This window comes from Drosophila busckii, chromosome 2R (genome assembly GCF_011750605.1).
Source record: "Drosophila busckii strain San Diego stock center, stock number 13000-0081.31 chromosome 2R, ASM1175060v1, whole genome shotgun sequence".
Taxonomy (NCBI): Eukaryota; Metazoa; Arthropoda; class Insecta; order Diptera; family Drosophilidae; genus Drosophila; species Drosophila busckii.
The window spans coordinates 1,891,445-1,912,717 of record NC_046605.1 but is presented as its reverse complement, the minus strand read 5'-3'; the positions used below and the strand labels follow the sequence as shown (position 1 = coordinate 1,912,717).

At 37.8% G+C, this 21,273-nt stretch overlaps 2 protein-coding genes across 2 annotated transcripts in view; both read right to left on the bottom strand.

The window, feature by feature from the left end:
• Positions 1 to 21,273, bottom strand: part of LOC108596500 (neurogenic protein mastermind) — a gene marked incomplete at its 3' end in the record, with an annotated part of 29,508 nt that continues 8,235 nt past the window's right edge. Inside the window, exon 2 of the mRNA XM_033293232.1 lies at positions 1 to 1,101. Within this exon, the coding sequence (XP_033149123.1) occupies positions 1 to 1,101 (1,101 nt within the window). The remainder of the gene's footprint in view (positions 1,102 to 21,273) is intronic.
• LOC108596501 (acylphosphatase-2) lies at positions 10,311 to 10,771 on the bottom strand. Its single transcript, XM_017982332.1, has one exon. The coding sequence runs from the start codon at positions 10,716 to 10,718 to the stop codon at positions 10,389 to 10,391; it is 330 nt and encodes a 109-aa protein (XP_017837821.1). The 5' UTR covers positions 10,719 to 10,771; the 3' UTR covers positions 10,311 to 10,388.

The window sequence follows — 21,273 nt, the reverse complement described above, 5'->3', positions numbered from 1 at the left end:
CTGCTGCATGCCATGCGGTGGGCGTGGAAAGCCACCCATGCCGCCCATAGCGCTCTTATGCTGATGCTGCTCCGCCATTTGCTTTAGCGTTTGCGCCGCCAGCGAATGCTCGGACATAAGTCCGCCATTGTTGCCGCCGCCACCGCCGCCGCCTGGAGCAGTTGCGCCCACATTATTCTGGCCATTGGGATAGCCCACACCTTGACGCATTTTCATTGCTTGCGCATCCAGGCCCATGCCCACACCAAAGCCGGCAAAGCCATGACCCAAGCCGCCCTCAGACTTTACGTTCAAACTATTGATCAGATCCTGCGCATTGGGCGGCTCCACTTTGATGCCATCCTCGGTCTTGATGTCCATCAGCGGCTTCTCGTCGAAGCCGTCGAGAAAACTGGGATTAAAGTCCTGCAGATTGTTGATGAGATCCTTGAAGGTGTCATTGTTCTCGGAATTGTCGTCATCCAGCAAATCGGGAAAGCCCGGAAACTGTCCATTGGGCCCGTCCTTGTCCAGCGCACCCAAATCGGGAAAATCATGATCCGGCTCGCGTTTGCACTCCACCAAGTTGGCCAAATTGCCAAGCGCCGACTTTTGCTGTGCGGACATCATGTTGCCTGGCATGCCGACGCCGGGTCCTGTGGGCATGCCGCCGCCAACACCAGGACCCCCGCCGCCACGCCCATTATTGCCGAGGCCACCCAGTCCGCCGCCTTGTTGCTGCTGCTGCTGCTGCTGGTGCTGTTGGTGTTGCTGGTGTTGCTGCTGCTGTTGATGATGTTGCTGCTGTTGCTGCTGCTGCTGCTGCTGATCTGTGCCTGGTTCACTCTTCACTGAGGTATTGGTCAGCGCCTTTACAGTAACATTCGTGCTAATCTGCTGCGGCTGCGAATTGGCCGCCGATGTGGTGAACTCCAGTTGCTGCACAATTTCGACAGAGAATTTAGTTAAATTCTCCGAGCCGCCGCCAACGCCACTTGAGCTATTGTTATTGTTGTTGTTGTTATTATTATTGTTACTGAGATTGGGAAACTTGTGCGGCGGTTCCAGATTATCGGGGCCATTGTCAACGTCCTCCGCTGATCGTTTTAGGATTTTTTGTTGCTGCAAAGAAAAAATAAAAAAAATTGCAAATAAATATAAAATTCAAAATTAAAGACAAAAATAAAATTCAATTATCCACAATAGCTTTTGCTTACTTAAGTATTTATAGTATTTATTTACTAGTATTTTTTTAAAAAGCTAAAGTCATAAAATTCAATTAATAAATTGTATACTTAAGTATTTATAGTATTTTTTCTAGTATGGTTTTTAAATTTTTTTAAAAAGCTAATATCATAAAATTCAATTTTCCATTATAGCTTTTGCTTACTTAAGTATTTATAGTATTTATTTTCTAGTACTTTTTTAAATTTTTTTACAAGCTTAAGTCATAAAATGCATTTATGCATAATAACTTTGGCTTACTTATTAAGTATTTATAGTATTTATTTTCTAGTATTTTTTTAAAATTATTTTTTTAACAAGCTAGTTATAAAATTCATTTATTCATAATAGCTTTTGATTAAACTATAAAAAATACTAGAAAATATATACTATATTTATATTTATTTATAGTATTTTTTTTTAAATTATTTTAAAGGCATACAACATTTAAAATAATAATATATATGCATCTTTTTACGATAATAGTAAACTCACAAATTACTTTTGCTTACCCAAATATTCATAGATGATATTTTTTGTATATAATTTATAGTTGTTTAGGCAAAGTATTAAACCGTTAGTTTTAGCATTTACAATACAAAAAGTACTTGAGATTTATTTTAAGTGTTTTTTTGCTTTTCTTTGTTGTTAAGTTGAGTTAAGTTAAGTGAAGAATTGTTGTTGTTGTTGTCACTTTCGAGTAGTTGAGTTTAGACTTGAAAGTAGTTGCGTTGCCGTGTTGCAGTGTTGTAAAGGGTCGACAGTGTTGCGTAGTGTCGACAGTTTTGCATTTTGTTGCGTTTGTTGCGCATTTGGCTTTTGATTGTTTTTTTTTTGCTTTGTTGCTTTCAGTTCTTTTGTTTGCAATTCGATTTGGCAGCTGCATAATGTGAAGGCGACAATTCGATTAACACAAAAAGTTCAACAACAAAAGGCGAACAGAGACAGACTAAAGCAAAATGCGCTGACTTGACGAATAATCAAAAGAAATTCAATGCAAGACGTGCAAGAAATTATTGAAAGACAGACCCCGAAATAACAATAAAATGTAAAGAATAAAAATACACAAGTAAATGGCAAATGCAAAAGACGCAAAGACAATTCTAATCAGCAAAAGAAAGAGCGCGACACAAGTGGGACGCAAAAACAAAAGACAAACTCATTTAAATCAGAATGTGTTTGCTTTTCAGTTTCTTTATTTTCAACTTCGGCTTGGCGTTCGTTCGGCTGGGCGTTCGGCTCAGATCGGCGAACAGAACGCGCGCGCAACTTTTGCTATTTATTTTTTGTGTTTTTTAATTAATGCAAAATGTATACAAAATAGCAAACGCCAGGCCCAGCGCACAAAACGGACCTCAGCAGGTCGTAAGCTTGGACAATGCCTCTATATATATATTATATATATATATGTATAGAAGAAGAAGCAGCGCATGCATACATAAGCATATATACGTAAGTATATTATGCAGCAAAGTTGCGAAATGAATTGAATGGTAAACTGACACGGGATTACGTCGCCAAAAGCGAGGGAGCGAGCACTGGAGCAGGGGGTAGGGGGTGGCAGCAGCAATTTGTTTAAGGTGCTCAAGCTATTGAGAGCATGATGGCTCATGTGGGTACAGTTAAGTAGGTGTTCCATTTGCTGACGAAAAAAAAAAAAAGCTTTACATTGTTTCACAATATTTCTGAGAGTGTGTGTGAGTAACTTCTGATTCACTCGACTGCAATAATTGAGTGTACACTTAGCGAAACGATTCTGTCAAAAATAAAAAAAAGTGAATAATACAATTCACTCTGCAATAATTGAGTGTACACTTAGCGAAAATAAATAAACTGCATAATGAAATAAACAAATTTACACTTTTTTCACAAATCAAACTTTTGCTCGCTTTTTCATCATTTTTATATCTAATTACACTTTGCTACATTTTTTTTTGTTTTTTTTCTTATTATTTCTCAATTTTAATATTTTTCTCTTATCTAAAATTGTTTGTAGTATTACAATACTTCTCAATTTTAAAACATTTTTCGCATACCTAAAAATTTTATTCGATTTTTTTCTAATTTTTTCACATTTTTCAAATATTTTCAAATATATTCTCATATCTTAATTTTTCTGCATTTATTAGTATTATTTCCCAACTTTAAAACATTTTTAACATAACTAAACTTTTACTCGCATTTGTGTATTTTTTGCATTATTAAAATATTTTTTTCATTCATTCTAATTTTTTCTTTGCTAATTTCTTGCATTTATTAAAATTATTTCTCAATTTAAAAACGTTTTTCTCAACTTTTACTCGCTTTTTTGTATTTTTTTGCATTATTAAAATATTTTTCTCATATCTAATTTGGCTTTGCTAAATTTTTTTTGTATGTATTATTATTATTTCTGAATATTAAAACATTTTTCTCATAACTAAATTCTTTACTAATTACTTTGTTTTCTCAATTATTAGTATTTCTCATTTTCACAAATTTTTCTCAAGCCTCAACAATTTTATAATTTTTTTTTCAGTGTATTTATGCATCACTGTAAGTGTGACTTCATGATAAACTCTTTTAATTAAGCACTCCCTTGTAACTGTTTCTTAATCAAAATATGAGTTATATACGTGAGTTGATATAAAAATGTTCAACTTAATATTAAAAGCCGCAAATTATTATTATTCATGCTCATAGCGTTTTGCAGTGTATTCAATCTTTGCGCAAGTTTCTCTACAGTTATCATTTAATCAATACACAATCGAATAAATAGACATTTGGAACCTTTAGCCGTATTAAGCAGAAGTATTCATAAACTTTATGTCTCACTCACAAGCACTTTCCCTAATCCAACAAGTCGCAACACTAGTTAATAACTTTATGACACTAACACACACAAACACACACGCGCAATGCAATATAAGCAATTGCCTTAAGGGGGTGGTGGGGGTTGGCAGCAGCTTCTTCTGCTGCTTCTTCTTCGGCTGCGGCGCTGCTTGGCCTGTGGTCATAAAAACGGAACGAACCAATACACGCGCCAAACACTTTTCCCCATTCGCTTGGCTCATTATGAATAAATGCCGTTTCATAAATTTGTTGCCCCCCCGCACACAACCCGCTCCCCCCCCCTACATGATGCACAGTAAGTATCTTTGCTTATTTTTCTTGCTTATGGTTTTCTTTTTTTGTATTTTGCGTATTTCTCTTTTTGCTTTTTGGCTGAGCTTTTCTCATCAGACAATTGATGATGAGCTATGCAGCTCGCTATCTCTCTCTACAGCGCTTGCTGTCCCACTCTTTTGCTAGCTGTAGCTGAAAACGTGACACAAAGAATGCAAAACTTGCCTAGTAGGTGGGCGGCTAGGGTTTAGTGTTTAAGTTACCAACACACACACACACACATACATAGAGAGGTGCGTGTGTGTGTGTGTGTGTATTGAGAGGCTCGTTTAGCGCGTTAAAGCCACAACTCGCACAATTCACAAAACTTAAAAGTAATTTAGTTTTTACGACTGCGTTGCGGTAGTAAAAATGTTTTGCCTATTCGCTCACTTAGCCTAGCGCTGTCTCGCTTGCACATACGCCGCTGCTTTCTTTTGCAACTCGCCTACAAGTGTTTAACCCGCCCCCCACCACATCCCTCCCTCCCAAACTCGCGCTTCAAGCTTTAGCTGCATTTACATTTATCGATGCGTCTGCGTTGTTGTCTCGATTCTCTTGCGCCTCAAGCCGCAGCGAGTTTTAAAAAGTATGCTGGAATTTATGTTAATAACTAAAGAACTAAGCTTTATATTAATTTGTATAAATGCAGTAACTACAGTTCTGTTCTATTGACATGAGCAGTTGGTCAGCAGTTACATTTGTCTTGCATTGTGCGTTACTTTAATTGCTTTGCCAAAAAGAAAGTCACAATTGCAGCTGAGCTACGGTTTTAATGCTCTCTCGCTCTCGCTCTGTCTCTTTTATTTGCTATCAGACGGCTACATATAAAAAATTTCGTACGCTGTTGAGCGCGTTGAAATAAAGCGCAAAATATGATGCCACGAACCTTGACACATTAAAATAAAGCAACAGCAAAACAGCGACGCCAACGTCGACTAGCGTGTGAGTAAGACGTTGTTGTTGTTGTTGCTGTTGTTGTTGTTGTTGTTGTTGCTTTGCTTGTTGTCGCTGCTGCTTAGTACAAAATAAAAATGTGAAAAGCTGCGCTGCTGTTTTCATTTTCATGTTGCAAATAAAACAAATAAATGCGCTACGCGGCGTATGATTAATTTGTATTAGCAATAAGCGAGCGCGAGCAGTAAACAATGGAAGCCAAGCAACTGGCCACCCAGTCTGCTGTCCAACGGAAACGTGGAAAACCTGCCACTCCCCCCTTGCGCCCCTTTAATTCAAGTGCGTGTATTGAATTGACTCGAGTTGAGTTGTAAGTTTCAGTTGTGTGCGCTGGCGACTGTTGCGAAGGTGTTGAGACGGCGTTCAGCTTATTTTTTTTTTTTTACAAGCAAGAGGTCGACAAAGTGTGCATATAAATAAGTGCGTATATATAAGGCGAGCGGCTATATATCAGCAAGTATTAACTAAAGTGTAGGTTTATATTAATGTCTGCATATTTCATTAATCAGTCTGCGTCGTCTATCTGGCGCTCGCGCTCGCTCTCGCTTTGGCGCTGCACAGCAATTAATTAAAAAAAAAATGCATTAAAATTAATATGTGCGCTTATTTGTAATGTACTGTGTTTTTAATTTGGTCTTAGTTCACTCTTCAATTAATTCTAGGCCATTTTTCAACGCTCAGTCGCTCGCTCGCTGGCGTATGCGTAATTTTTTAGCCTTCACTATGGGCCACGCCTCGCTCATATTACATTTTTCATGCAATTAACTATATACAAGCGCTCGCTAAATTATAAATCATATTTCCAACTCATTTGGCTAAACAATTAATTGAATTGCAGCGCTAAAATCTCAACAAGTGCAGCAGCTGCCTCAACTAATCTCATTTAAAGAGCTGAGTCTACCTTTGTTTGCTTGCTGAATATTTAATCAACTGATCTCAGCGCTGCTTATCTTGGCAAACAGCTTAGCCTGAAACAATTTTTATGTTGAGGTAGTTACCACATAAACAAATTGTGCACTGCTTGTTGTCATAACAACAATTTTGAATTCCAAGCGCTTTCAAGTTCAAAGACTAACAATTTTTTTTTATAAATTTGTAACAAATTTTCTACAGTGTCTAATTTATTCAGCATATTCCAATTTATGTTGCCATTTTTTTTAACAAGTCTGCAGCTAATAAATTTTAATTTCCACACTCTCTCATACGCATAAATGTCACACACACACACTCGAAATAACGAAAACTGTAAACAAAAAGTAAAAGACACAGCAGCTGCATTAAATTTTTTTTTGACTGTCGTCGCGTTTCCGAAAACAACAAACTTTAAAATTGTTTCAATGCATAATTTTTAATTTTTTTGCTTATGCGCATTACGTTTATTTGTTTGTTTATTTTGTTTGATTTATGTATTTTTTAACAAGTTTTTAATTACTTTTACACATAATTATAAATTTTTAATTGCAAGATCGTTATCGTTATAATGTCATTGAAACAATTTAATTTTTTGTGTTTAAAAAACATTATTTACACTTTTGAAATATTTCAAATTCAAATTTATATTTTAAAACTTTATTGTTGCTATTTTTGTTGATTACACTGTATGCCGCACTTTTGTTATTGTTTTTTTGTATTCGAATTATTTTTTTTAAATTTTGTTTTTATCGCTTGTGCTAACGAAAACAAAAAATTACGCACAGCTAACGTTGCTTTTCTTTTGCTTTTATGCTGTCAATTGCTGCTGCTGCTGTTGTTGTTGCTGCTGCTGATGTTGCTGCTGCTGCTGCTGCTCTTGCTGCTGCTGCTGCTGCTGATGTCGTTTATCGCTTGGCAGTCGGTTTATAACTGGCACGAGCCGCTGCCAGCGAAGCAACACGAACCGAATGGCGAACATTTCAGTTTTCAGTCAGTCAAGTCAGTTCGAACGTCGACGGCGACGCAAGCAGCGAGAAAGTTTGCGTTTTGCATTGTTGCAGCGACGGCAGCAGCAGCAGCAGCAGAGCAGAGCAGCCAAGCGAATTTTTCAGCAATCTAAAGTGAGTGTGTGTGCTCGTGTGCGTGTGTGTGTGAGCATGTCTCGACTGTTGGGGGTGGTGAGTGTGCGAGACTGTAAACAGACTGTCTGGGCTGTTAAGTTAACAGCGCTGTGCACTGTTAGTTCGCCGCGTTATCAGCTTTTGGCAGCGGTCGCGGCGTCGCTGTCTGTCTGTTAACGTTGTTTGCCAATATCTCTCGGCATTGTTGCATGCCAGGCGTCGCTGTCGACGGCGGCGTCGCTGTCAGCGTCAGTTTGCTTTCATGTTCAAACCAATTCGTTTGTCATTTGTTTAATGACACAAATATTTGTGCAAAGTGTTTGCATTTATGTATGTAGCAAAAATAAAAAAATATATATATATATATACAAGCGGCAGCGGCGCAGCTCAAACCATTTTCAATTTTCATTTGTTGTAAAAGTTTTGTTTTGCTTCGTTGCCAGGCCACAGAGCGCCATGGCATGTAAATTTTCGTGCTATAAATTTGATTACAGCATAATAGTCTTAATAGTAATGCGGCTAATAATAATAATACAAGGGAGGGGGAGGGAGGGGCAGTGCGGGCTGTGCTTATTATTATTATTTTTATTTTATGAGCATAATTTTGTTGCACGCCTTTCAGCCAAATTGAATTCCAGTTTGATGACTGTTAAATTAAGTTGAAATGGTGCTGGCCCCCTCACAGCTTTTTATCTTACGCTGTTGTTGTTGTTGCTCTGTAACTATAACAAGGACACACTCGAGCGACAACAACCCTCACAACAACAGCAACAACAAGAACAAGAGCAACAACAATGTAAACAACTAAATAAGGAAGTGACACCGGAAGAGCCAAGGCAGCGACGCTGGCAGCGACGCGTGGCGGTATGCGCAAAGGAATGTCAAAAAGCTGCCGACTCCTTTGCACACCCCAAACCCCCCCTTTGACAAACGCTGCCCGCATTGAGTGCCAACTGACGCTGCGGGCTCCTTTTAACAGCAACAAGAACAACGAGCGAGGCAGCCCAAGGCAAATATCACTCAAAGCCTGTCAAAGTAGCGAGAGAGAGCGCCCGAACCTTCTATTGAGTGCAAACTGCGCTCGCTCGCTCGCTCTCTCTCTCTCTGTCGCGCTCTTTCTCTTTTGCAGCTCTCACTCTAGGCAAATGCCAACGACACCGGCCGGCTGAAACTAGTAAAAGCCACAGTCACAAGCCGTCACATCATGCTCTCTCTCTCTCTTTCTCTTGCTGTCGCTCTCTCTCTTTCCACTTTGAGCCACGCACTTTGCAGTTTAACCTATAAAAATACCGCAGCAACATAGCAGCAGCAACAGCAACAACAACAACAGCAGCAGGTTTCGAACTGCAGACACTTCTCTCGTTTACATGGAGCTACATATTATATGTTTGAGCTGCTGCTCTTTCAACTCTGTGCGCCTGTTACGCACGCAACGATGTTGCCAACACACAAACACGCAGCCCCACACATATGCCACACACACACACACACACACACACACACACACGCACATGCATAGAGAGCGACACACACGAGGCGCTGTTGCTATTTTGTCAGTGCCGTTCATTTGTTTGATTTTGTTGTGATTATGCGCACTGCTCGCGCAGCGACTGCGACGCCAACGTTGGCGTCGCATTGTAGTCAGCGACCCATGGAGGGCATTGGGTACTCCATAACAATAACAACAACAACATGAGTAACATATAAAATATGCAGAAAATTACGAGAAGCTTAAGCACAGCTAAAAGATACTCTAGCTAAAGTTTGTAGCTAAGTCGAAGTAGAATCAATAAGCTAAAGCAATTATAAATAATGCAAAAATTTTTGTAAAGCATTAGAATAATAAAACAAATTTTCAAAATATTTTGCAATTCGAATTTGTTTGCATTACAGCAAAGTATTGAAGTTTGTTTAATAGAAATAGCTTAGCTAATCTATATACTAATAAAAACAGGCAATTGTAGCTTGATTAGTATTTAAAATAATTATAAAAATATTTTGAATTGCCATAAAATTGTTGAAAGAAATTTTAAAAAATTCTTAATCAATTTCAAAATAAAGCAAAATATTTTGTAATACGAATTTGTTTGCATTCAAGCAAAGTATTGAATATTGTTTACTATAAATAGCTAAGCTTATCTATATTCAAATAAAAACAAACAATTGTAGCTTCAATAGTATTTAAAATAAATATAAAAATATTTTGCATTGCCATAAAAGTTGCTTCTAGTTTAAAATTGTTAAAATTTCATAATCAAAATAAAGCAAAATATTTTGTAATTCGAATTTGTTTGCATTACAGCAAAATATTGAATATTGTTTACTATAAATAGTTTGGCTTATCTATAACAAACAATTGTTGGGTATATAAAATACTTGAGAAAATATTTTGCATTGCTACAAAATAAAAATCTTTAGCTTTAAACGCTTTAAATGACAGCAGCGTAGTTAGGCATATAGTTAAGCTTGACAATAATAACTATTGGCTTTAGTTTAAGTTTATGCCTGGGCTAAACTATTTAAAAAGATTGCTCATTCCTCAGCGTTAATCACGAATACCCAACGATTTGTTGTAGAAAGAAAAAAACACACAGAGGCTAACGACAATGGCAGCCATTTCTGTGGCTCTGGCTCTGGCTCTGGCTGTTGCTCCGGCTCCAGCTCCACACGCTCGCTCCGATGTTGGCTCGTAAAAACTCATTGCCAGTTTGGGGCGGCGGCAGCGCTCAACTGGAAATGCGGACTCGAGCCAGAGGCTGCAGGTGTCTGTCTGTCTGTCTGTCTGTCTCTCAGTCTGTCTATAGTTATATTTACACACATGTGCAGCAGCTAGAAATGCGAGTGAGTCTCTGTCTCTGTCTCTTTGTCTGTGTGTGTGTGCGTGGCTTGCTTAATTAGTAGCTGGCATCGGGTTTGAGTTTTATAAATGATTGTGTTAAAGCTCTGAGAACTTTTCGCAGCACAGCAAACTACAGTTTGGTAGGCTTAAGATCGAAATATTGAATTTAATTTGAACAAGCGGCAAGCAGCACAACAAACTCCAAACGAACCTCAGACTTTATGTATGCGATCGGGGTGATAGCGTATGGTGAAGCTTTCGAAATTGTGCGCAGCTATTTCTTTGGTGGGCGTGAAGTCGGCCCGCTCAATGACCGCGTTCTCACTGCCAAAGCACAGTAGCCAGAACTTGAGCTCATTCACCTTTGGCAGCGTGCCCTCCAGCTCTCCCGTCACCGTGCCACGATCCGTGTTCATCACCCAGCCGCGCACGCCATTCGATGTGGCCAGAGCACGCGTCGCCTTGCGCAGCTTCACGCCCTGCACTTCGCCAAAGACCTCAAAGCCACAGCTGAACAACTGATCAGCAGGATTTAGCATCATAATTTACTTATATATAAAATCAAATTCAAAGCGAATGCCTTAGTTCAGTTAAAAGTTTTGTAGGGTGTAGAGTGACGCTTATTAAAGTGCTTACTGCTTAGTTAAACTCTAAGGCGCTTTAACTATTTAGCTATAGCTGAAATAACTTTTTCAAAATTTCAACTTTTACCAAAAGTAACAAAAATTACACAACATTACCTTAAATATTTTATAGTTTTTTGTAAAATAGCGCAAAACTAACATTTTCTAAAGAGTTGCCACTACTTTTCAATAGACAAAACTTTACCAGAAGTAGCTAAATTTAGCTAGAGCTTGAAAACTTAGCCAAAAGCAGCTAAAAATAGTTACATAGCTTGAATTATAATGTCGAACATTTTCTAACTATTTTTCACAACTTTTTAATATGGAAAATTTAGCCAAAAAACAGCTAAATCTAGCTAGAATGCGTAAAATGAGCTAATGTTAGTTTTATTTAACATTTTTCTAACATTTAAAGAATTTACACTACTTTTCAATAAGTAAAACTTTGCTGGAAGTAGCTAAATTTTAAAACGTAGCCAAAAGTAGCTACAAAACAGTTACATTTAGCTTAATTTTGTAACCACAACTGCCCAATTTAGTCAAAAACAGCTACATTTAGATGAAACTTGAATACCCTTGCGTAAAATGGGATTTTGCTAACGGTATATAACATTTTCCAAGTATAGCAATGAAAAATCAATACTTTGAAATGTGCCTCAACTTAAGATGGCATTACAATTACCAAATGAACATATGGAATGTAGTACAAAGTGAATTTGGGAAATTTTGGTTACTATAGCATGACACCCTCGCAGCTAATCACAGAGTATCACTTTTATATATCTATACATAATATCCCATATCAGCACTGGGGACACATAAATCACACACACACACACACAACAGAGTCACACACATGTGTGTGTGTGTAAGTTCATCTCATGGCAATCCAATCAACTGACAATGCCACAAAAGTTTGCAACCACCGTCTTTTGCCAAATGACAGTAGAACACCCTGGCAAATGGTAGAATAACACCCCAACCCACCCCCGCACTCCCTCACTGGGCGCGCACTGTTTAACCTGCAAAACAATAACTAGCGAGATAAACAGACTACATTTGGCGGCTAATGCAAACGTTGCTGCTGCTGCCTGGACGACGAATCTATGGCAAATATTTAATATGTTGCGAGTATTTATGGCGAGAATGCCAAAGAGCTGCAGAGGAGGGGAGAGGAGAGAGATGAGGGGTGAGCATATAGAAAAGGCAACAGGAATAGCAGCGACCAAAGACTGGGCACAACAAAAAGGCCGGTGATAAATGACTAAAGCGACAGCAATGCTGTTGCCCACCAGCACCACCAACACCAACTACAGTAACAGCAGCAGCAGCAACAGCAACAACAACAGTCGACGTGCTCATTCAAATGTAACAGCACGAGTCGCCGCTGCTGCTGCTGCCGCTGCCGTTTGCTTTTGATCCGAAGGTGAGCCAGCTAGCCAGCAATTCAAACAAACCGAAGCGCGCAAAATAAAATGGAAAAAAAAGTAAATGAAAAACACTAAAAGCTGCAAAAACTCAACGCTTCAAGGGATTTTTTGCTGTTGCTGCTGCTGCGCTTCAATTGCGACGCAGAAAACTTGACTTGAGCCAAACGCAAAGCCAGCAGCGCAGTCGAGGTCAGCACAAAAGAGCATAGCAGAGAGAGCGAGAGCGAGAGCTAAGCTTTGATCAACAGCTGCAGCTGTTATTAACATAAATACAGCATAATATAAATGTGAATTGCTTGCTTTGCTAGGCTGGCGCCATAGATATCTAGCACAAATTTCTAATTGACATGCTAAAAACAACTAAAATTAGCTTCAAGTGCTACAAAGAAAAATTTCCAAATAACAGCAAGAGCAACAAAAGCAACAACAGCAGCGATAATTCAAATACAAAATGTAAACAGTCTCGAGAAATTAAAATGCAAAGAAGAAAACTAAAGCGCAGTCACTGCAAGCAGCTGTGCAACTGTTGTGTGCGTGCATGTGTGTGTGTGTGTGCCGAAGCTGACTACGACTTTGACTGCGCTGTGTTCGTGTTGAACTCGCGTCTCGGCTTTGGAGACGTACACAAGTGTAAACGGACTTTGTTTGTTTACGCGATGACACAATTCTAAAACTCTCGCTCGCTCTCCCACAACTACACGCACATAGGTGTGCATGTGTGTGTGTGAACTTTTGTTTGCACAGGTTTGTGGTTTACAATTTGATTAAATGCTTATGATTTGATTTGTTTTTGCTGCAAGTTGACATTAAAAATTCAAACATTAATTTTATATTAGCTGCCATTTTTTTCAGTGTATGCCGCTGCTTATCAGCTGCAATATTAAAGCAGTAACAAAGTAACTTACCTGCAAGAAAGAGAGAGAGAGAGAGAGAGAGAGAGAGAGAGAGAGCGAGCGCGCAGCACTGATTAACGCAAAATGCAGTCGCATGATAAATTAACTTGCTAAATATACAATAACAAATACAAATATAAATATCCAATGTAAGCAAAAACAATGACAAAGCAACAAAAGACGTTGACGTCGACGGCGACGTCAGCGCACAAATAAGGCAAGCTGCTGCAAAAAAAAATCTGCATGTGGCGCTGCCTGACTGGGCGACGCCAAAACAAATTGAAGCTAAAAATATTGCTGCTCTGCGGCGGCTGCTGCTGCCGCGCGCTTAGAATATCCAAAATTAGCTGAAGCGTCGCTAGCAGCAGTAGCAACAGCAAGATGACGTTGGCGACGCTGTCGACGTCACTGTTTTGACGTTAGTTGGCGCAGCAAGTCTGCCGCTGATAACGGAACACAAACACACACATACGTAGAGCAACTCACACTCAGTCAGTCGCTCGCTCTTGGACTCAGTTTTACACTCACGCCGCCAGCAGCAAGCAAAGCAAAGCAAAGCAGCCAGGCAGACAGTCTCTCTCACTCTCGCGCTCCCCACACTCTCGCTCTCTCTTGCGCTCTGAGCAACAACGCGCACGCTAAAATAAACAAAACAAATGTTTTCTGCTGTGCCCCCATCTCCCCCCCACCATTCACAGCACCCACAACAACAACAGCGAAAAAAAAAATAGCAGACCCTGGGGCCCGAAGCAAGCCCATGAAAATAAATATATGTGGGCATAACAAAAATGAAAATTGTACGCGAAATGTGCCGCAAATGGCAGCAGATTTGCCATTAAAATGTACGCTGAGAGCTAAAAAGATAGCATAGCATAGTGTGTGAGCGAGATAGCATGCTATAGATACGACACAAAAGCAATTGACAAAAAGCAGCGCCAATCTAAAAGTTTAACAGCGACGCTGTTACTTAACATTAACAGCAATTAAGCAGTTAATAATTTAATTAAGCACACAAATTTGCATTTTGTGCTATAACTAAGAATCCATCAGTGTATACAAAGAGTACGCAAGTTTTTTTTATGGGTAGTCAAATTGCGCATACGCAGTGTGTGGCAGTTAAAAAAAATGGTAATTTTTTACAAGTTTGCTTGTTAGTAGCCGCAGCAGTTGTCAAACGTGGCAAAAGTTGCATCTGCTTTTTAAATTAATTAATATAAAATAAAATAAATCATTGACAGCAATAGCAGCAGCAGCGAGAAAAACAGTTGAAAATTGTTTAAAAAATATGCGCATAAATGTAAATAAATTCATTGGAATTTATCACAGCTTTGCTGCCATCATTTTGTTTAAGTTTTAAAGTAATTTTTAAAAGTATAATATGCTATTCAAACAATGCGCGTTTAACCCACAAAAATATAAACAAAAAAATGCAAGTGATAGTCAACAGCGACGTGATGACAAATTCAATTAGCCTGACAACAAGAGTCGGCCAAATAGATGACAATAAAAAGCAACAACAACAACAGCAGCAACAGCTAAACGCTTTAGGGCGGCATTAAAAAAAAAAGTGTGAAACGACAATTGCATTATAGCCATAATTATATATATTTATATACACACACGCATTTAGTTATTCGCGTGGCACACGCTGCGTATGCGTGATACGTATAAAAATATGTGCATATGCATTTAAATAAAGCACAATTGCAAACAAAGGCGCGAAAAAGTTTGAAAAGAATTTATCGCGCGCATAACAATATGAACAATAAACTTGGGTCAGCGCGAAATAAATAATTCAGCATATTACGCATACGACACGTGTACCTTTTGCACTTTTAAGGCGCCCGCCCTGCCTGCCACGCCTACACCTCTACACCTCTACAGTGCACTTATTTAAATTTTTTGCCTTTCTTATAAGTATTGGCGACACGATTTGCAATCAACTTAATTGAATTTTGTTTTGATGCAATGCCTGCCAGGCGCTGAGCTGAAGCGGCTTTAAAGCAAAAGACAAAAGTGTGGAATGAGAGACAAGAAAAACACATAAATGCGCAAGAAAAAAATTAAAAAAATAAAAGACTGAGCAATGATTATGACCTGTAATTGCTTGTAGCTGTAGAGCAGATAATACTTTAATGTGCAGGCATCTAAGTAAAGCGCAATATCGTAAATATCGTATTTGAAAAATTTTAATTTAAGCTGTCTACGTATTTGATTGTAATACAAATAATAATATCGTATTTGAAAAATTTAAATTCAACTTAAGCTGTCTTAGAGTTTGAGTGTAATATAGATCCCAATATCGTAAATATATTTAAAAATTTTCAATAAAATTTAAGCTGTTTTCGAGTTTGATAATACAGATAACAATATCGTAAATATTGTATTTGATAAATTTAAATTAAGCTTAAGCTGTCTTACAGTTTGATCGTAATACATATAACAATATCGTATTTGAAATATTTAAATCTTAGCTGTCTTCAAGTTTGATTGTAATACAGCTAACAATATCGTAAATATCCCATTTGATATATTTAAATTAAATTTCAGCTGCCTTAGAGTATCGTAAATATCGTATATGGAAAATTTAAATTATTTTTAAGCTGTTTTTAAGTTTGCTAATACAAATCCCAATATTGTAAATAACGCATTTGCTAAATTTTAATTAAGCTTAAGCTGTCTTGGAATTTTTATTGTATTCAAGCTTTAAATATTTTAACTGGGCTAAGGCTGCATATAATAATATATAGGTAAATTAATAGAAAAAACTCCTAAAGATATATAAGGCTTAGCTTTATATTTTTAACTGGACCTACAGTACATATTGCCTGCTTGCTAAATATTTTCTGCTGCAATATTTTTTATTATTGTAGGTATTTTCTTTTTTCGCATTTGCTCTTTTTTTTACTATAGCGCATTGCAATTGTCTTGGCTGCCTGTTGTCAAGTGAATTATATAGACACCGATGATGACGACAGCGACGATGGCGATGATGACGCGGCAACAGCAGCGACGCATCGACAACATTGACAATATTCAATTAGATGTTGTTGTTGTTGTCGTCGGCGCTGTCATCGTCAGGCAGGCAGCCGTTTAATGAAATTAAATTTAACTCCATTTGTTTATTTATTTGGTGTGCGCAATTTAATTTGCTTATATGTCACAAATTCAGTTAATTCGATAAACAATCCAAGCGGCGGGCAGGCAATTAAGCAAGAAGAAAACTTTAAGCATTTGCTAAAGAGGCCAAAGAACAGAGCAGAACACAGCGGGGAATTGGGCATTGAAGCAGCTACATTTATGGCAGGACATGCGCACTTTACAGGACTTTAAGCTAGGCCACAAATTGCAAACACACACAGAGACACACACACACACGAGAATCCAAAAAGAGTTGAGTTGAATAGTAAACAGAGTTAAGCGCGCTGCCCCTAAAAACTCACACAGATAGTGCGCATATCAGTAGGCGAAATGTAGTTAGGGGTGGCTGCTGCGTTACCCCAAAAGGTGCTCAAAAGCTATATATGGCATATGCCCTAGCTGCCGACTTGAGCTTGGGTAATGTAGACAAATTTTTATCGCTTGCTAAAGTTTGGTAAGAAATTGCGGCATGTTGAGCAGGGTGCGGGCTTTGGCGTAGGCCTGGTCGTTAATAATAATAGTTATGATTATGTTTATGTTGAATGCTGATGAGTGTCGATGAAGCAAGTTGATAAGCACAAGCGTTGGTATAACAAGCTAACAAGAGCCTAAGCTAAGAAATGTGCTGACAACAAGTCGAAAGACGTAACAAGCTGCTGACAACAGTTTGACTTAATTTATGCTAAAACCTAAAGGCAATACATAGCAGCTTTAAATTAATTTAAAGGCTACGCTTGCATGCAGCTAAAAATCAATTAAAACGCTGCAACTAAAAAACACAAGTGCTCCAAATTTGTTAACAACAAATGGGGAACACACGCTGTGGTTCTGCTGCTGCTGCTGCTTCATCACAGTCAGCTAGCTGGCCCTAATCACTAGCAAACAAAAGTCAAATCAAAAGAGAAGCCAGGCAAGCAAGCACAGTGGTGCAAAAGACGCTGCGCAGTGCAGCAAGCTAACAAGGCAAAACGTCAACGCTGACGACGACGTCGACAACATCGTTGCAAGCGACTTCCAATTATTTTTTATATTTTTGCAGCAACAAAAGCCAACAGCAGCAGCAGCAGCAGCAGCAAGTGGGTTGTTGGCAACGCAAAAAGCAAAAAAAAAGTGGATTATGTGTGGCTGCTGTTGTATTTTGCTTGGCGTGCGTGAAAAGTGGGCGTGCCTAGTGATTTTTTGTTGTTTTATGGTTGCCCTGGTAACAACAATAATTACTGCTAGTTCATCTCAAGTCGCATCATATAAATCAATGCTTATTAACTTGCTAATTAGCGCTTTAATTAAATATTAAATTTGACTTTTTTATAGCGAAATTAACTAATGAATGAACAACTTTGCAGTTGGAGGAGCAGTTGGCAAATATTGAGTTGTCCATGGGTGCAAACAAAGCTTTTAAGCTTCGTTGAGTTTAACACACACACACACACACACACACACACACACACATTCATAGCTACGCAGAGCGAGCCATTACAGCTCAAAAGCATACGAAACGAGGCTCAAAAACAAACGCTGCTGGGCTGCTGTATGGGCACGTGGGTGAAGCCAGGGCCAGAGCATGAGGCGCAGGGCTGGGTGTGCTGCTGCACACGTTGCTCGCCATATGCGCCACAATTGTGGTCTGAGTTGAGAACAGAGCGGGCGGAGAGGAGCGTGTGGCGGGTGGCAATACACACAATTGCTGATTGCGTGCCACTGCCTATAAATATACAGTGGCTGCAAGCACAGTGTGTACAAGTGATAACGTTTTTGAAATCAACATATTTTACATATTTATATATTGAAAATTAAGCAGCAAAATTAAAATAATAAGCATAGCAATGTATACAATACTTAGCATCCTAATATTCAATAGTTAATAGTCAATAGTTAGCTCCTAATAATCAATAGTTTAACTTATTTATATAAACTTATTTTTGTTGCCATCTTAGCTTGCATTTAAATCATCAGTTAAAAGATACTATGGTATATAAAAAGTTACTATAAAATTAAAAAACTTAACTTAATTTTTAAATACTTTTAAGCAAATACTGTAAGCATTTTCTTTTACCGTCGACTTTTCATAGTTGACATTAAATTAAAAAAAATATATATACTATCTATAAGTTAAGTTATATAAGTTACTAGCTAAAAGTTACTATAAAATTAAAAATCAAAGACCTAATTTTTAAATACTTTTAAATTTAATTTTCAATACTTTTTGTAATCATTTTCTCCTCGACTGTTCATAGTTGAGATTAAATAAATAAAAAATATAATAAAATATAATTTATATATATTATATAAAAATATAATGTCTATAAATTAGTATAGTCTTTAGTAATGTTTTAAGCAGCTAAGTTGCCATTTAATAAATAAATATACTATCTATAAGTTTGTTATAAACTTTACTAATGCTTTAGGCAGCTCAGCTCTGCGCATTTTATATTTTAAATAATTTTAATAATTTAATTTATATATTTCAAAAATATGCAAATTATTGTATAATATTTTTTTTTTTAAACGCTGAGTGGTGGCAATTATATATTAATTAATATTTTAAATTTACAATTTTTAAAAATTAATTTGAGTTACACTTTTCATATATTTTAATATTTATAGATTATAGTATTGATTGTGCTTTAAAAAATTTGAAAATTTTCGCTTTGCTCATTAAAAACTTCATTAAAAAAAAATTTAAGTCACACTTTGTCATATTTATTTTAATATTTTTATATTATAATATTGCTATTGAATACTGAATCTACTTTAAAATATTTGAAAATTGTGCGCTTTGCTCCAACTCATTAAAAACCTAATTATTTTTCAAAATCGCTTGGCATTGTCTATACTTTTCGCACTCATTGTGCATAGCGTAGCGCACGCGGCGTATACTTGACATTACATGAGCTTGCACATTCAATATATACTACGCGTGTATATATAAAATTGTAGCGCGCGCTCGCTTGCACGCATGGCCAACATACGACCATATATAGCCATCTCTTTCTAGTGCGAGAGTGGCAGCGTTCGCTGCGTTTGCAGACAAATTTCTATAAATTATGCATTGTGTGTGTAAACACGACAAGTTGAATTGAAATTACGGATTTAAATGCGAATCCAAAGGAATTTTATAGCTAACAAACGCACACACACACAGAGAGACACACACACATAATAAGATAAATGTGTGTGCGTGGCTTATAACAAAGTTTTGCGCTCAGTACACTCTTTAGCGTTAGGCTTGGGTTAACCTTTGGCTTTACTTCCTGCCCCCCAAGTGACATTTTTATTTCCATTACTTTCATCTGCCGACCAGCCACAAACTACGAAACAATCTCATAAATTTAATTGTTTAAAGTGAATTTTGCCGCCACGTTCACGTTCATTGCAAAAAATTGTCTACAGTTTAAATAAAAAAAAAAACAAAAAGTGTCTACTGCAGCGCTGTCGCTGTCGCTGCTGTCATTGTCACCTTTTGAACTTCCGTTTTTGTTTTCGTTTTCATGCTGTCGGCGGCGTCTGTTAATACGTTTGACTGACCACCCCTTTGCACCCACTGTGCGCGCTTAGATCGCTACAACAAAAGTTCACTCAGACGTAAATTTTTTTTACATATTGCTGCACATATAGTCATTGTTGTTGTATACAGTGATCGCTTGATTCATTAAACATTTCTATTTGTTGTTATTTTGTTTATTTGCAAACATTTCGTCAGCGTTGACATTGACTCAGTCTCAAGCTCTTGCGAATTTCACATTCGCTTTGTTTTTAAAGCGAAATATTTATTTTTATGCAGACAAAGCAAACACAAAAGCCTGCAAATGATTTACACAAAAGTCAGCAAGGAAATAAATTCACTTAAGTGCAAACAACAAACTTAAGGCAATTGCTTAATTATGCTGAGAATCTTTATATAGACTTTAACTCTAGCTACAAAGTTAAGACATAAAACAGTTTAAACTTTTGATTAAAATGCAATACGAAACAACATTTATTCAATGATTTATTTAGTTTGCAACTTTTCAACAAATTAAGCAAATCTGCCAAGCATATGCAATAAAACAAATTGACTTTTGTCTTGCAGTCAATAAGTCGATTGGGCCACCCACCACCCACCCAGTCTAATGAATAAATGAGCATATTTGTATATTCACACACATGCACACACACACATTCGTTTCTTCACTGTCTGTGTGCGTTTCGCTCTTCGTGTATTTGTGCAGTTAATTTGCCATTTCCGCTTGAGTAAAGTAATGAAAAATGTTTTTGCTGGCGCTGCTACGAAAATGAAAATCACCATGAAACCCCCTTAAGCGCAGCTGAGCACCACCCCCAACCCCCCAAAACTGAACTGAGCAAATGGTCAGCGCCATTGTTTTGTCGCTAATCATCAGCGCACAAGGCTGGCGGCCACATTGCGCATACGTCACATAAGCCAAGATAATGTCGAAAACCCTTTCCCGCTTCGTATTAAACGACAATCAGTTGCCGCTCAATCATCAGTGCACAGAAAATGTGAAAAGCGTAAAGCTCATTAGAGGCTGCGAGACAACAACAACTGCTGAATGTGCCTCATCCTGGGATTGTCATATGCAAATTGCTGGGCATCAAAAATGTCGCTACACAAGGACGAAACGCATTAAAGTCGCTGCAGGTGCGAGAGCCGTGTCCAGCCACACAGCAGGCATTACAATTTCCAAAACTAATGAAGAGCCTGGGCTAAGGCTAAACAACAATTTTATTGTCACAGCGGTCAATCCAGCGCTGGAATGTGGCTCCCATGGGGGGTGTACATACATAGCCCATAATGGTTGGTGTTGATGTCACATGTTGCATGGACATTTACTCTAATGGTTATTAAGACTTGCTGCGTGTACAGAATCAAGCACAAAATGTATACAAAAATAATTGAAAGCGATTACTTTGCATTAACAGCTGTTGCTAGCATTAAATCCAACAGCAGTATGTTAACATTGTATGTAAGTATTTAACATAATACAGTTAACAGGGCAATGTTTAGTAAAT

Excerpts from the sequence above, each read along its gene's own strand:
- LOC108596501 (XM_017982332.1), bottom strand. The coding sequence starts at position 10,718 with ATGATGCTAAATCCTGCTGATCAGTTGTTCAGCTGTGGCTTTGAGGTC.